Here is a 15,148-nt window from a genome sequence, read left to right on the forward strand (position 1 = left end):
GACATCGTAACGGATACTGAGGGGAATGATTCAGCTCATGATTCTGAGTTAATATCAAGTGGAATTTTCCGTCGCAAAATTTATGACTTATCAGTTCTTTTTTAATTATTTTCAGTTACATTTACAATGGAATATTCCACTTGATGTTGACTCAGAATAATGAGCCCTAAGAATTCGTTACGATGTCACTCACACCCCGTACAAGTACGTACGGTCACGAGTATTAATATGTATACACTTTGAAACCATGTCAAATTAACTTCTTAGAGAAATTCAACCGTAAGTCTCATTAAATGTCAAATATGATAGTGCGATAGGGTTCTAAAGTGGGTACATTATATTGCTCATGACTGTACAGCCATCTGAGTATGACCATAGGTATGGGTGTTGATGACAACATGTAGAATTTCCTATCGGAAATTTAAGTTTTTTTTTTTAATTTTACTTGAAGTCAACTCTGAATCATGGTCTGAATCATCCCTCAAAGTTTTTTCAATTTGCCACTCTAAGCAGGCGTGTGAGTATCTAAGTTTAATATTTTATAAGTCATAATTATACTAACTTTTGGATAAGTAACGTAGTTGCTAACAACGTTCTAACTTTCACGCTGCCTGGACTTCATCAGTTCGATGTTCCCGGACGTGTATCCGTATTTCGAAGAGATTGATGTATTCGAGTCGCCGCCACCGCGATACTTCTTCAACAAACAGTCTCGGCCTACAGTTAACTGTGGCTTGTACGCGGTGCTCTTAGGTTATCTATACTCTCTTCTTGATACGGAACTGTCCTACAGGTTCATGTAAGTATCGACGCTGATTTAGTAAAGTTAGACCAACGTGGTAGTCGTATCGCCGTCTATAGTCGAGCAGATACTTAGTGCGTCACATACTTAGTTCGTCTTGTTGGGATATGCTCGTGAAAATTCCACTTGATATAAACTCGGAAATATAAGCTGAATTATCTCCCTCAGTATTCGGTACGGTGTTTGTGTGTGTGTGTGTGTGTGTGTGTGTGTGTGTGTGTGTGTGAGCGCGTGCGCGAGTTAAGGAATCTACTTCCACATCATCAACTTTACATGACATGTATGAACTAGATTAAGAAATTGTATGTTGTTGCAATAACCTCGTGTAAGATTTTAGATGTAAACAATTTATTATTGCATCAGTATATAAACATAAGTAACTGGCCCTAAGATGTTCTTTACGCTGCGTTCTCTTGAATAAACGTACCGTGTCTCCCGGAGTCTGTGTCTCAATTATATACACCTTAATTTGCGCGTGCGTGCGTGTACGTGTGTGTGCGTGTGTGCTTGCGTGCGTGCGTGTACGTGTACGTGTGTGTGTGTGCGCGTGCTTGTGTGTGTGTGTGTGTGTGTTTTTTGGTAACTTTATGCTAAGTAAATTGTGCACCACTGAAGCCCGACCAGAGTGACTGGAGCATCAGAGTTTCTTGCCAATTATGCAGTTCAATAGAATTGCATTGACTATATTGGTTAGAAACACCTTAGTTAGATGGAAATCCGACCTTGCTCGAGACTCTTAAGTTACCTTATTGATTGAACACAATCGGAAGTACAACTTGGCATCGGTTTGTCTATAGTATTTAACTAGAGTTAACTCCACCTTTAGGTATATACGGCGATACGGCTCACCACCTGTCACGTTGGTTTAACAGAAAGCTAACGGCCTCCGAGGTCCGTGGTTGAATCCCGGTGGGGACAAATCACAAAAATCACTTTGTGTAGAGTTTCGTTAGGACATTACAGGCTGATCACCTGATTGTCCGAAATTAAGATTATCCTTGCTTCGAAAGGCACGTTAAGCCGTTGGTCCCGGTTACTACTTACGTAAGTGAGTAATCGTTACATGAGCCATGTCAGAGGTCTTTGGCGGCTCAATAATAACCCTGACACCAGACACACGATAAGAAGAAAATCAGAAAGCTCAGTGAAGTGTGGTTACTTAGTTCATCTTGCGATGGATGTACCTCTGACTACCCCATTTGGTGATGCAGTCAGGTTATGTTTTCTTATCTAGTATACTTATGTTTTTTTTTCTTTTACAGCAGTCGGTCTTACCACTGAAGTGAACCCGAGTTAGTTTACAACTGAAGTCAATTCTACAACCATCTGTTTCGTATCTACACTTGCCTATATATATCAGGTAATTCGTCAATTTAACATATCTATTCTAAATCTATTTTACGGTTGTTTGTATTAAAGTTCAGTTAAACACTATGTTCATTGTTACTAAACCATTTTAATAGTGTACGTTAAGATTTGGTAGAGATTTATCAAGATGACTGTACTACTTTAATGTTAGTATTAAGAAACTTCACTATTCAGGACAATACTTGCTTAGTGCTTAGTTATCGGAAACTATTAATTATGTACTTTAAATCAAAGTTTGAATTCAATTTTTTATATAAACAGTGCGGGGTAGAGCAATGTGTTGGTGCCATAAGATTTGAATAAATCGTTATTATTATAGTTAGGGACCTTTTTAATTCTTACGGAATCATTTTTAGCTTTTTATTCGCAAAGCTAAGTTGCTATGTTATGAACAGTGCTTGTACTGGAAGTGTGGGTACAGTGCGATGACGTCACGGGCCTAGCCGCCGCTTACGCGTTATTTTATGTCTAAACTAACGTATAATGTGCCAAAACTTGTTAGCACCAATAAAATCCTTATACCACTGCCACTATGATTTACATTGTTATTTTCCTAATAATTATACCTATCAATTCATCGCTTGTAGCAACGAATTTTATATTTTAAGTACGTAGAACTAAGTTCATAGTATACATAAACTGTACAACAAAATTTTTTTGTTAATCTCCGTTGGCATTTAACTTAATTTAACAGTAAATTTTGTATCGCCAGTGATTGGTACACCCACGTCCAGTGTTTAGTAAATTTAAGAAAGTTATAACGAAGTTGTATGTGCGTAAAGTCGGGGTTAAAAAGGCCACATTGAAGCACATAAATTACAAAGAAGCAATATTAATTACATGTTTCTTACATGGATTGCTTCCATGCGGCATTTTTAGATCCCTGTCTGTTATATTTAGTGTAACTAAGTACTGTGACATATACTTACTCTATTTTAAACTTAAGTAATGACTCTAAAGTACTGATAAAATTGTATAATGTACTGTTTGTGTTGTTCTATATAATATGATGTGATCAACAGCAGCTGGAATTTGAACAAAACGCTACTAACATTAAGAAATAAACATAATTACGAATATTACTGTTATTTATTTCGTGTTATCACCAGATCCGTAAAAAATATCATCACCTTCCTAGCGTTATCTAGTTTTTCACAGGGTCTTCTTAGCCAACCTGAAGATTTAACAAGTCCTGTCGGATCTGCATGACAACCGCGCCACGCGCGGCGCGAATTAATTGAGCGCTTCGACCAATAAACGATACGAATGCTGTCTACGTAGACGGACGTCAAACGGCTATTGGCCGAAAGACTCGATATCATTCGCGTTGCGCTCGGCGCGGTTACCGTGCAGAGCCCACAGTTCTTTGTAGAAGACACTGCCTGTGTCATGGTATAAGAAGACCAGGTATGCTCAATCGTATGACAAGCCGCCATTGCTAGCCCTTTGATGACGACAAGTGTTACCATTAAATTGGTATCTCTAACATTCCAAGGATGTAAATTTTATTATTGAAAATTAAATAAATTACTGACTAATGCATTTAATTACTATTACTTTTAACATTTATAAAAAATATTAAAACTGTAAGTAAATCTTTTACTAAACATACATACATACATAAACTCACGCCCGTAATCCCTAATGGGGTGGGCAGAGCCACAAGTAATCAAAGACAACTTGCAGCCTGTTGATACGATGTCGTAAGCTGGATATGATGAACCTTATCTTTTACTAAAAGTTCAAAATTTCCTTGCAAAGTTAATATAAAAATATTGGTCGTGGGTAATTTATTTATTACGAAATGGCAATACAGGGCGGGATGACGTCAGCTGGGCTAACCTTGAAATGTTAGCTGTCAGTTGAGCATACCTGGTTTTCTTATACCACAGCCTGTGTGATCTTCAAACCCGCGAAGGGAAAACCAGGGGGGTTAAAAACGCCACATCGAAGCAATTCATCTAAAAAGCAATTTGACATTTAGGCATATAAAAGTAAGTGCGCAATGCAAACAAATGTCAAAAATAGCAATATTGCTTTCTTAGATGAATTGCTTCGATGTGGCCATTTGAACCCGCCAGTACAGGTTAGGTCACATACCTCCGAAACGCATTTCTTAGGAACGTGGGATTTGTTACGATGTTACCCGTTAAATCTATATTTAAATATAGATTTGGTAGAATATTTATTTTTTATTTTTTATTTATTTATTTATTTCTCTCTCTACAAAGGATCAGTTAATAACTAATGGGTACAAAATGTTTTGAAAGAATACCTTTGAGAGAGCTGGAGTCTGTACTGGGCTCGAAACCCGTATTACAATTCACCAGGCTCCCCCCCTCTGAACTATGTAAAGTGCTATACTAATTAATTAAGTGCATTATAATATAATAATATCTGCTGTTGCCTGTGAAACCTTAAGACCTGGCGCCGTAGCCAAGTTGCAGACGATTAAGAAAAACGACAAAGGCATGTTAATCCCTATTATAACGGCCTCCGTGGTCCAGTGTTTGAGCGTTGTGCTCAATATCCGGAGGTCCCGGGTTCGAATCCCAGTGGGGACAAAATCACGTTGTGATCCCTAGTTTGGTTAGGACATCACAGGCTGATCACCTAATTGTCCAAAAGTAAGATGATCCGTGCTTCGTAAGGCACGTTAAGCCGTTGGTCCCGTTGGTGGTTGATGTAAGTACGTAGTCGTTACATGAGTCTTGTCAGGGGCCTATGACGGCTCAATAATAACTCTGACACCAGGGTTGATTGGGTTGGTAATCCACCTCACAAACCACACGACAGAAGAAGATGCCAATCCCATTATTTTAGTCGATGTTCGTAATTCGCATGGTGTTTGAATGTTTTCCTAAAGTGTAGACTATTATTAATTAGGGCCTCACAGACCAAAAGACATCGACAAACAGGTGTAAGTATTTATCGTGATATTTTCTTTTTTACCTGAGAGTAAGTATCTAAATTGTGGTCTTGTTGAAGAATATAGTGAAGAAATGAATAAAGTAAGTACTTAGTAGTGTTTATTTTGTAGTGTGCTATATTATAGATAGATAGAAGATTTATAGATAGAAGAAAGACAAATAATTTATAAGGACAATGTTTCGTCACATCAGTATGACTCTCTTATACACACCCGACACCGTACTGAATACGGGGGAGATGATTCATGATTCATCATGATTCTGAGTTAATATCAAGTGGAACTTTCCATCGCAATATTCAAGATTTTGTGCTGTATTTAAATTATTTTGTATTTTTCCTTCTACGATAGAAAATTCCACTTGATGTCAACCCAGAATCATGGGCTGAATCATCTCCTCTATGTTCGTTACGAAGTAACTTACCCCGTACAAGTACGTACAGGTAGCCGTACGGGTACGTACGGTGTCAATGATACCGTGCCGAATTTAACCGTGATTCTGAGTTAATATCAAGTGGAATTTTCCATTGCAAAATTCACGAATATTTGTGTTTTTTAATTATTTTCAGTTCCATTCTTTTGCGACGGAAAATGCTACTTGATATCAACTCAGAATCATGGTCTGAGTCATACCAAGTATCAAAGTTTTCATTACAGTGTCACTAACACCTTGTAAATTATAACCTATCCAGAACTTATTCAACAGATAGTCTATCAGACAGTTTATCAGAAAGAGGTAAACAGGTTTTAAGATTTTAAAATTATTTCTGAGTTATGGTGAAAGTTCATGTCTCGGTATCTTAATGTCTATCATCGGCATTCCTAAATATTTTGCGGGCACATGACGTAATTTTTTGGGTGCCCGGTCGTCACAGATATTGTTCCAATTTGCGCACGTCAATTCAATTGCGTAGTAGATGTCATTTGGCACAATTTCGTCTATAGTTATAGGCGGAGGAGTAGAAGGTGCCCGGCCGGGGCTGATTGTAGTTGTTTTTGGAGTATTATCTTGTAATGGTTCTATCTTTCCAGGTTCCTTACCTGCTCCGGAACTTTCTCCCGTTCCACCAGTTGCATCCTTTCCACCTTCGGCTCCAGCACTCTTTTTATCACCCTCTCCGAGACCTTTGTCATCACCCGCTCCGGGAGTCTTTTCCCCACCTTCTCTGGGTCCCTTTACAGCACTCTCTCCGGGACCCTTTCCACCAGCCTGTTTGGAACCATTATCACCACTCGATCCCATCTCACCTTGACGTACGTTCGACGGTATTATCCCTATAATCGTATCGTTAGGTCCTGATAAACCGGTCACACTAGACAAATTCATGTTCCGAGCTAAGAGTAAGTAGTCCCGTAGATCGAAACTCGGTTGTTTTTCTGGTTCACTGTGATTCACTGCCTGCGTTTTGAGAAGCATCGGTTGCATTTGACTCTTCATGTACATTAGGAGCGGATTAGGTGCCGTGTACTTCCTCATGTCATGTATTATCTGCCTGGACTTGGACTGTGGAATATCAGCCACGTATACTGTTGGGAATTGCCTTCGTAGACTGGTAAATACATATTGGCGGGTAGGCACGTCGTGGACCGATTTGTAAACGGGCACAACTGAGATAGGCAGATCGTTGCCGAAGCGTTCCTGAATATCGTTGACAATCGTTTTCTCTGTGTCTATCGGTAGTGAGCCCGTTGCCAGCAGTACTTTTCCATTACTGCTCGTGTAGTATAACGCAGTCGCCACAACACGGTATTTATCTTCACACATCACTGACTTCATTAATATACTCAATATCAACAACTTCATCTTCATCCCTAACTTTTTGATCATAGTTTATATTTTAAAAAGTGTTAGAGTTATAATTCGAGTTATAACTCGATTGAGCGAAAATTTACTTATCACAAAGAATACTATTAATTTAAGTGCTAATTGAAGTTTTATATGGGATTTGGTAATTATTTTTTAGTGAGAAACTATAGGGAATTACGAAGTAATGTCGATGTTTGTTGTTTCTTTCAACTAAGTATAGTAACATATTATCATCAATGTTACTTTCTCTCTATCCGTACCGACAGCCGAATATATCGACCTATGACAACTTTTGATTAATCACGTTGATAAAAATCAACAAAATCATGAACCATGAATCATGTACCTAGTAGTATTTTGAGTATGTTGAGAATCTAAATAGGTACCTAAACCTCGAAATATGCAGGGTGTTAGTGACATCGTAAAGAAAACTTTGAGAGATGACTCAGACTAAGATTCTGAGCTGATAACCAGTAGAATTTTCCATCGCAAAAGTACCTATAGAATTGAAAATACTTAATTTAAAAAACACATAAAAATCCAATTGATATAACTCAGAATCATGGTCTGAATCATCCCCCTTAGTAATCCTTACGATGTCACTACCACCCTGTATTTAATACTTAAATAACCATTACATCCGAAATTAATTTGACATGTCAAATAGAAATAAGCGTCTCATTCACAACAAAACGTCAAAATTATTTATATGGAGAATTTACTTTTTGTAGTAATCTTGCTCTTATGCCTTGTAGAGTGCAGTCGTCTAGCCAGTTCACACACTTCTTTTCAGCGTTGTAATAGATATTGTTAGGTACTACGGTAACGAAGGGGTCCTTTGCTGCGTCTTCAAACACTAAGAAGTCGTTACGACCTCTCTTTTCCAGATACGCGTTGTGCAGTAAAGCCGACGTGTGTTTGGATATAGTGTCTTGCAGCTCAGTCTCTATCATCTCCTGCCGCTCTTCGTTCAGACCAACGTTTTGTCTCAGATCCTCTATTTTCTGGTTATCCGTGTCAGGTGATCGTAATATATTGTGTTTTCCGATAGCGCTTTTTTGGACTGCGTCAAACATGCTCTTTGCTTTAGCTAATTCTACGGGGTTGATGGTTTTTCTGCCGCCATTGGTCAGGTAATACTTGGTGTTGGCAAGAGACTCCAGCAGTCGTCGTAGAGTCCTGGGCCCGTCGCTCGGGGGTCGCCTGACTTTGTTCGGCAACTCGTTGAGACACTGTGCAACTCCCAATACTGCCACGCACCAAATTACCCTCGTCTGTAACAATAGTATCAACATTATAGATGACGAGTCATAACTCGTCCATTCATAAATGGATGCTGCTGAATGGTCACTCACTATATGAACTCGAGGCTACCTGCATCTTGCTGTGTTATTTCTGGTATGAATGATGAAATAAGTCATCAACTCCATAGCGTTATCCCGTTTGACACAAAGTCCGCTTACCTGACCTGAAGATTTTACAGGTCCGGTTTTTTTAGAGAAGCAACTGCCTGTCTGATGTTCCAACCCGCGAAAGGAAAACCACCCCAATACAGATTAAATGAGTTAAATCACATGCCTCCGAAACGAATTTCTCGGGAATGTGGGTGGCCTCACGATGTTTTTATTCACCGCTGAGCACGTGACAATCTGACAAAATAATTGGAAGAATAAAATAAACCAAGACATACCGTTTTAATCATTTCTGCTCCATGAACCAATCAAAATATCTAACTCATACGTCAAAATTATAGTGTTATCTCAATCTGCCAGGCATGAAATTGAAATTAGCAAAGGCAAATTTTATAATGAACTGACGATAAAATTGATAAAAGAAACTAGGTAAAATAAACTTATATTCTAAACAGAAACATGTGTAACAGAAATTAAAATGTAAGTCATTACATAGACCAGGGACGATGGTGTCGACACTATCGTCGTTGGTCTGTTAGCACCCTAATAAATTCTAATGGTAAAAAGATGTGGCAGTCCCAACTAGTTGACCAGCTATTTCCGCCTGCATGCAACAGATGGCGCCACCAATAATGCAGTCCTGAAACGCGCTATCGAAGTTTACCCAGCGTGACGCATTATATACAACTTCCAACATAATCAACGTTGGATCGTCGATCCCTAGGCACACACGGGTGCGGCCAACTTGTGGCTAGAGAGGTACTACGCTAGCGCGAACGTCGGCCTGGGCGTCGTATAGAGAAAATTATATTCTTCCGGCGAATCCGGCGAACACGCCGGCGGGGTCGGTATCATGGTTATGAAGTGTTTATTATTTGGACACCTGAATGGCTAGAATAATCGGTTCGTATATTACGTCCTTCGGTCGCTAAGCGGCATTTATTCGGAAGCTGAAACTACCAGGACTTGGGTGGCGCGGAGCAGAACTTTTCAACCCTATTGTCTAGTTTAATATTGCGCCACCAAAGACTCACGTCACGTGCCTCATTACCGACTGATGGAGCGTGGGTAGGAATTAACAGCTTAAATCTGATTTCTTCTAAGCTATGTCCAAAAAGTTCTTATTATAAAAATAGAAACTACGGCAGCTTAGCCAATGGGACAAAATATGCAAAAAACGGTCATATCATACGAGTACGAAGCAACGATTGTATTATAAAACATTTTACATTATTCACTGCTTCTTTGTTACCGCGCAACCACATCTAGAGCTATACTTAGATGTAGCGGTTCAGCCAGAAATATCTTAGTGCGGCCGCATCACACACCGACATGAGTGAACAGGCGACATGTGGAGTCATCTAATGAGGAACTTTCCAGGCTGCGCTCCTCGAAAGCAATATAAATTATTTTTATTTATTTATTTATATTTTTATAGAATATATTTTTTATGATTATTTATATATGTCGTGGCCAGATCATAGAATTGATCATTTCATGATGTGCTCGATCATTTCATGAAATGGTCATATTTCATGAAATAGAATATCATTCGTTGGCCACATCATGATGTAGTTTGGCCAGATCAATGAACACAAAAAGTTTAACGATATGAACAACTAAATGCATGATTACTTCATGATATGGCCAAACGTTGGCAATCATATCGTAAAATTGGTAACATTATCCACCGATAGGGGCGCTGGTGTCGATTATATTTAAAACTCGATTGATATATAATCGATGAATCAATGTTATTGTTCAATTTTTCATATCGAATAGGTACATAATTTTGAACCTAAGAAATTAATCGACTATTCGCATTTTATAACACCACATAGCATGGTCACCGCTTACATTAACGATATGGCCAAACGTTGATTGATATATCATTAAACGTTGACGTTTTAACGATATTGTCAACTTGAGTTGGCCATTTCATGAAATGGTCAACCACATCATGAAATGATCAATTTTACGATCTAGCCACGACATATTGATTATATTTTACTTATTTCTTTATAGAACGTATAGGGCCCTGTGCCGAGGTTTTTCTTGCAGCTTCTTTTCCCCAGCCATGCAGGTTGTGAGAAGCTGCAGTAGTTTTAGGCGGATGAGACGTTCGTTATGTAAAAATTGACGATTCAAAGTGTACCTAACTAAAATAATACCTACTGAATAAATATTTTTGAATTTGAATTTGAATTTGATAGCGCTGTACAGTTTTTCCTTCGTTTTACCTTCTAATTTTTACTTAATGTTGTATACGCCTGTAATGATATAACATACGGTTATTGTCCGTTGCATTGTAATTTTTTACGAAAGTATATACCAATGGTGCATCTTAAATAAATATATATATGTATTACATAATACAAGTATAGTAGAAAATAAGGACGATACATATATTATGTATTATGTAATATTTAAGATGCACCATTGGTATACGTATACTTACTTACATAAAAAATGATTTCACAGATAACAGAAATATGCATTCTTTAATATTTATTATTGGGTATAAACCCTTTTAATTACACCCAGGCTCAATTACGTTTTCCATCCATTATTATTCTGATCAAAATAAAGAGAAGCATAGGTAACATTTATTTTTATATATGTCTCTGCCATTACGTTATATTTTTGAATAATTATGTGCCCGGCCAATGAGAAAATATGTAATTGTCGTGTTAAATCTATACAACGCCATCTACTTATATTGTTTTTGGGGAACGTAGCCAGTAAAGTACCTAATTGCATGTTAGGTCACATTCCGAAAACACATTTCTCGGGCATACGGGTTCTCTCACGTTTTCTTTCACCACTGAGCACGTGACGAAGTTGCAAAGGTCCTCTTGTCGCAACAGTCCGGTTATTTTGTCCGGTACAGTCATGCGCAATATCATGTACCCACTTTAGAACCCTATCGCACTATCATATTTGACATTTAATGAGGCTCACGGTTTTATATGTCAAAAAAGTTAATGTAACATGGTTGCAAAGTGTATACATATTAGTACTCGTGACCGTACCAGACTATTATTACTTTTTTAGTAGGTATCACCAGTTCGACTATTACGTTAATACCTACTTAAAAATCTCACGATCCGGAGGTCCACGATTCGAATCCCGGTGGGGATATACCACAAAAATACCTTGTGATCCTTAGTTTGGTTAGGACGTTACCGGCTGATGACCTTATTGTCCGAATGTAAGGTGATCCGTGCTTCGGAAGGCACGTTAAGCCGTTGGTCCCGATTTTCATCTTGTTGTGTGAGTTGTAAGGTGGAATACCACCCTCATCAACCTTGGTGTCAGGGTTATTAATGAGCCACAACAGCCGCCCCTGACATGGCTCATGTAACGACTGCATACTTACATCAGTGAGTAGTACCGAAGACCAACGTGCTTAACGTGCCTCTCGAAGCACGGATCATCTTACTTTCGGACAATCAGGTGATCAGCCTGTAACCTAACTTAACCAAACTAGGGATCACAAAGTGATTTATTGTGATATTTCCCCACCGGAGTTCAAACCCGGGGCCTCCGGATCGTGAGCCCAACGCTCAACCACTGGATCACGGAGAACGTAGTTGGTCCCAATTACTACTTACTGATGTAAGTTAGTAGTAGTTACATGAACCATGTCAGGGGTCTTTAGCGGCTCAATAGTAGACCTTGACACCAAGGTTGATGAGGTTGGTAATCCATCTCTCAACACAATCGGTAAAAGAAAAAGACGGCAACAGGCAGACACTTTAAAAATAAATTATTAAATTAATGTTTAAGGGGGGCTCCTTAGATATACGCATAATAGTACGGAACCCGTCGTGCGCGCGTCCAATTGGCGCTTAGTCTGTTTTCGTTAATTTAATATACTTACAACAATACTTGAATAAAGTATATCGCAATCCGAGCTCCAGAATAAGTTTCAACAGTCTAGTTTGACCTCAGAACTAAACTAATGAAACAAAATTATTCTCAGTACCAGACTGAACAACTAGAGAACTGCGGCTAGAGAGCCCTAATCAAATTATGAAACAGATATAAGTCCCTTAGTGTACCTTTACAATGTGCAGAAGGCATTCAGGGGAGACGTAGCTGAAATTCACGTCAAATCGAAATGATAAGGAGCCCGGAAAATGGGTGTCGTAATGAACTACTTGAGGAGCTCGGTGGCGCAGCGGTTAAGGCGCTCGGTCTGCGATTGTTGAAGTTAAGCTTTCGCAAAGGCCGGTCATATAAAGGCCGGATGGGTGACCACAAAATAAAATCATCTCGAGCTCCTCCGTGCTTCGGAAGGCACGTTAAGCCGTTGGTCCCGGCTGCATTAGCAGTCGTTAATAACCATCAATCCGCACTGGGCCCGTGTGATGGTATAAGGCGCGATCTCCCTATCCCCGGAAGGCCCGTGCCCCAGCAGTGGCGACGTTAATGGGCTGATGATGATGAATGAACTACTATTGACTTGTCAATCGCCGTACGAATGGAAAAAATCTGAAACAGTTTGTACAATGTCATACAATTTTGTAGCATCAAAACAATTACGATGGCACCATACCTTGTACAGGTACATGGTAATATTGACGATTCAAAGTGTACCTAACTATAATAATACTAGAAAATAAGGACGATACATATATTATGTATTATGTAATACATACAGGGTGTTAGTGACATCGTAACGAAAACTTTGATAGGTGGTTCCGGCCATGATTCTGAGTTGATATCAAGTAGAAATTTCCGTCGCAAAAGTATGGAACTGAAAATAATTTAAAAAAACAAAAAAAATCATGAATATTAAGACTGAAAATTCCACTTGATATCAACTCAGAATCATGGTCTGAACCATCCCCCTCAGTATTCGTTACGGTGTCACTAACACTCATACCTACTTATATGGCTACCGTATGTACTTGTACGGGGTGTAAGTGTCATCGTAACGAATACTGAGAGGGATGATTCATCTGATTATTCTGAGTTAATATCAAGTGGAATTTTCCATCGCAAAAGTATAGAATTGAAAATAATTTTATAAAACTAAAAAAAAACCATGAATTTTGCGACGAAAATTCCACTTGATATTAACTCAGAATCATGGTCTGAATCATCCCCCTGAGTATTCGTTACGATGTCACTAACACCCTGTATGTAATTATTTAACATGCACCATTGGTATACAGGGTGTTAGTGACATCGTAACGAAAACTTTCAGGGGTGGTTCAGGCCATGATTCTGCGTTGATATCAAGTAGAAATTTCCGTCGCAAAAGTATGGACTGGAAAATAATTAAAAAGAAAAGAAAAATTTTCATGAATTTTTTGATACGAAATTCCACTTGATATCAACTCAGAATCGTGGTCTGAACTATCCCCCTCAGTATTCGTTACGGTGTCACTAACACCCATACCTACTTATATAGCTACCGTATGTACTTGTACGGGGTGTAAGTGTCATCGTAACGAATACTGAGAGGGATGATTCATCAGATTATTCTGAGTTAATATCAAGTGGAATTTTCCATCGCAAAAGTATAGAATTGAAAATAATTTAAAAAAACTAAAAAAAAAACATGAATTTTGCGACGGAAAATTCCACTTGATTTTAACTCAGAATCATGATCTGAATCAACCCCCTCAGTATTCGTTACGATGTCACTAACACCCAGTATACTTACAAAAAAATGTATACATTAACATTATTCTTACTTACACATATAAGTACATTTATTTCTTGGTCTTTAATTATTCATCTTATACATTCAAAATCTATGCTATCAGTGTCAATTTTCACTAACACAGTTGGCTCGACCGTTATAGACGGCTATACAGCTAACTAATGTAGACGATAGGTCGACATGGCAATTCTCTAGTGACGTGACGTTTTCAATATCGATATATTTTTATTATGTATGTAACAAAATGTGAATAAAATAATACATACCACGTTTTCATTTAAGTTAATATTTATTCTTTTACTCTTTATTTTAATTTACTCTTTAAACTTAAAGAATCTTCGTCACTGGTATCTCCGACTTTTATAATAAAATCTTCCATTTCATTTTCCATTCCCATGTCTTTTTCCCAATAAATTATGAGAGCAAGATTATAATCGATAAACGCGGTCGATACGGACTCGTGCGACACTAAGACTAAGACGCCGCGGGGACTGTGCGGGTGTGCGGGGCGACCCCGCCTCCGCGGCTCACCTCATGCCCCGATTGCCATGTCGACCTGTCGTCATATATACATATCGTGTCAGTCGAAAGATCGGTGAGTTGTGGGTTAGGTTACTTCATCTTCCGCCGCCATAGTCCGATGACATGACTCATGTAACGACTACTTGCTTACATCAGTAAGTAGGTAGTAACCGGGACCAACGGCTTCACGTGCCTTCCGAAGCACGGATCATCTAACTTTTTGGACAATCAGGTGATCAGCCTGTAATGTCCTAACCAAACTAGGGATCACAAAGTAATTTTTGTGATTTGTCCCCACCGGAAATCGAACTCGGAACCTCCGGATCGTGAGCACATCGCTCAACCACTGGACCACAAAGGCCGTAATTATAATAAGGAGCCATAATCCCCAATTTCCCCAGTACCCAGTTCCACTTACCCCCCACCCAATACCCAATTTCCCTTTGTGTCTATAATATGCAATCAATATAAAATGCAAACACGATCAGGGGATTGTCTGCAGTCCTCATACAGCAAAATCATCGGTTGGTGTCACGCTGTATTTAGATTAAATTGCCTAATCATCTTGTTGGTTTCGACCCCAGCCACGCCTTCCAAAAGTCCGGGACTACATAATCTCAAAATATTAAGG

The 15,148-nt window shown here is 38.8% G+C and overlaps 1 protein-coding gene across 10 annotated transcripts in view; it reads left to right on the forward strand.

The window, feature by feature from the left end:
- LOC126380054 (basement membrane-specific heparan sulfate proteoglycan core protein-like) overlaps positions 1 to 3,249 on the forward strand; it is a 275,688-nt gene extending 272,439 nt beyond the window's left edge. For all 10 annotated transcript variants that reach the window (XM_050029212.1, XM_050029218.1, XM_050029216.1 and 7 more), the window contains one exon: positions 2,065 to 3,249. In XM_050029212.1, the coding sequence (XP_049885169.1) occupies positions 2,065 to 2,083 (19 nt within the window). In that variant the 3' untranslated portion in view covers positions 2,084 to 3,249. The remainder of the gene's footprint in view (positions 1 to 2,064) is intronic.
- The last annotated feature ends 11,899 nt before the right edge of the window (positions 3,250 to 15,148 follow it).

The sequence above is a fragment of the Pectinophora gossypiella genome, chromosome Z (assembly GCF_024362695.1).
Source record: "Pectinophora gossypiella chromosome Z, ilPecGoss1.1, whole genome shotgun sequence".
Taxonomy (NCBI): Eukaryota; Metazoa; Arthropoda; class Insecta; order Lepidoptera; family Gelechiidae; genus Pectinophora; species Pectinophora gossypiella.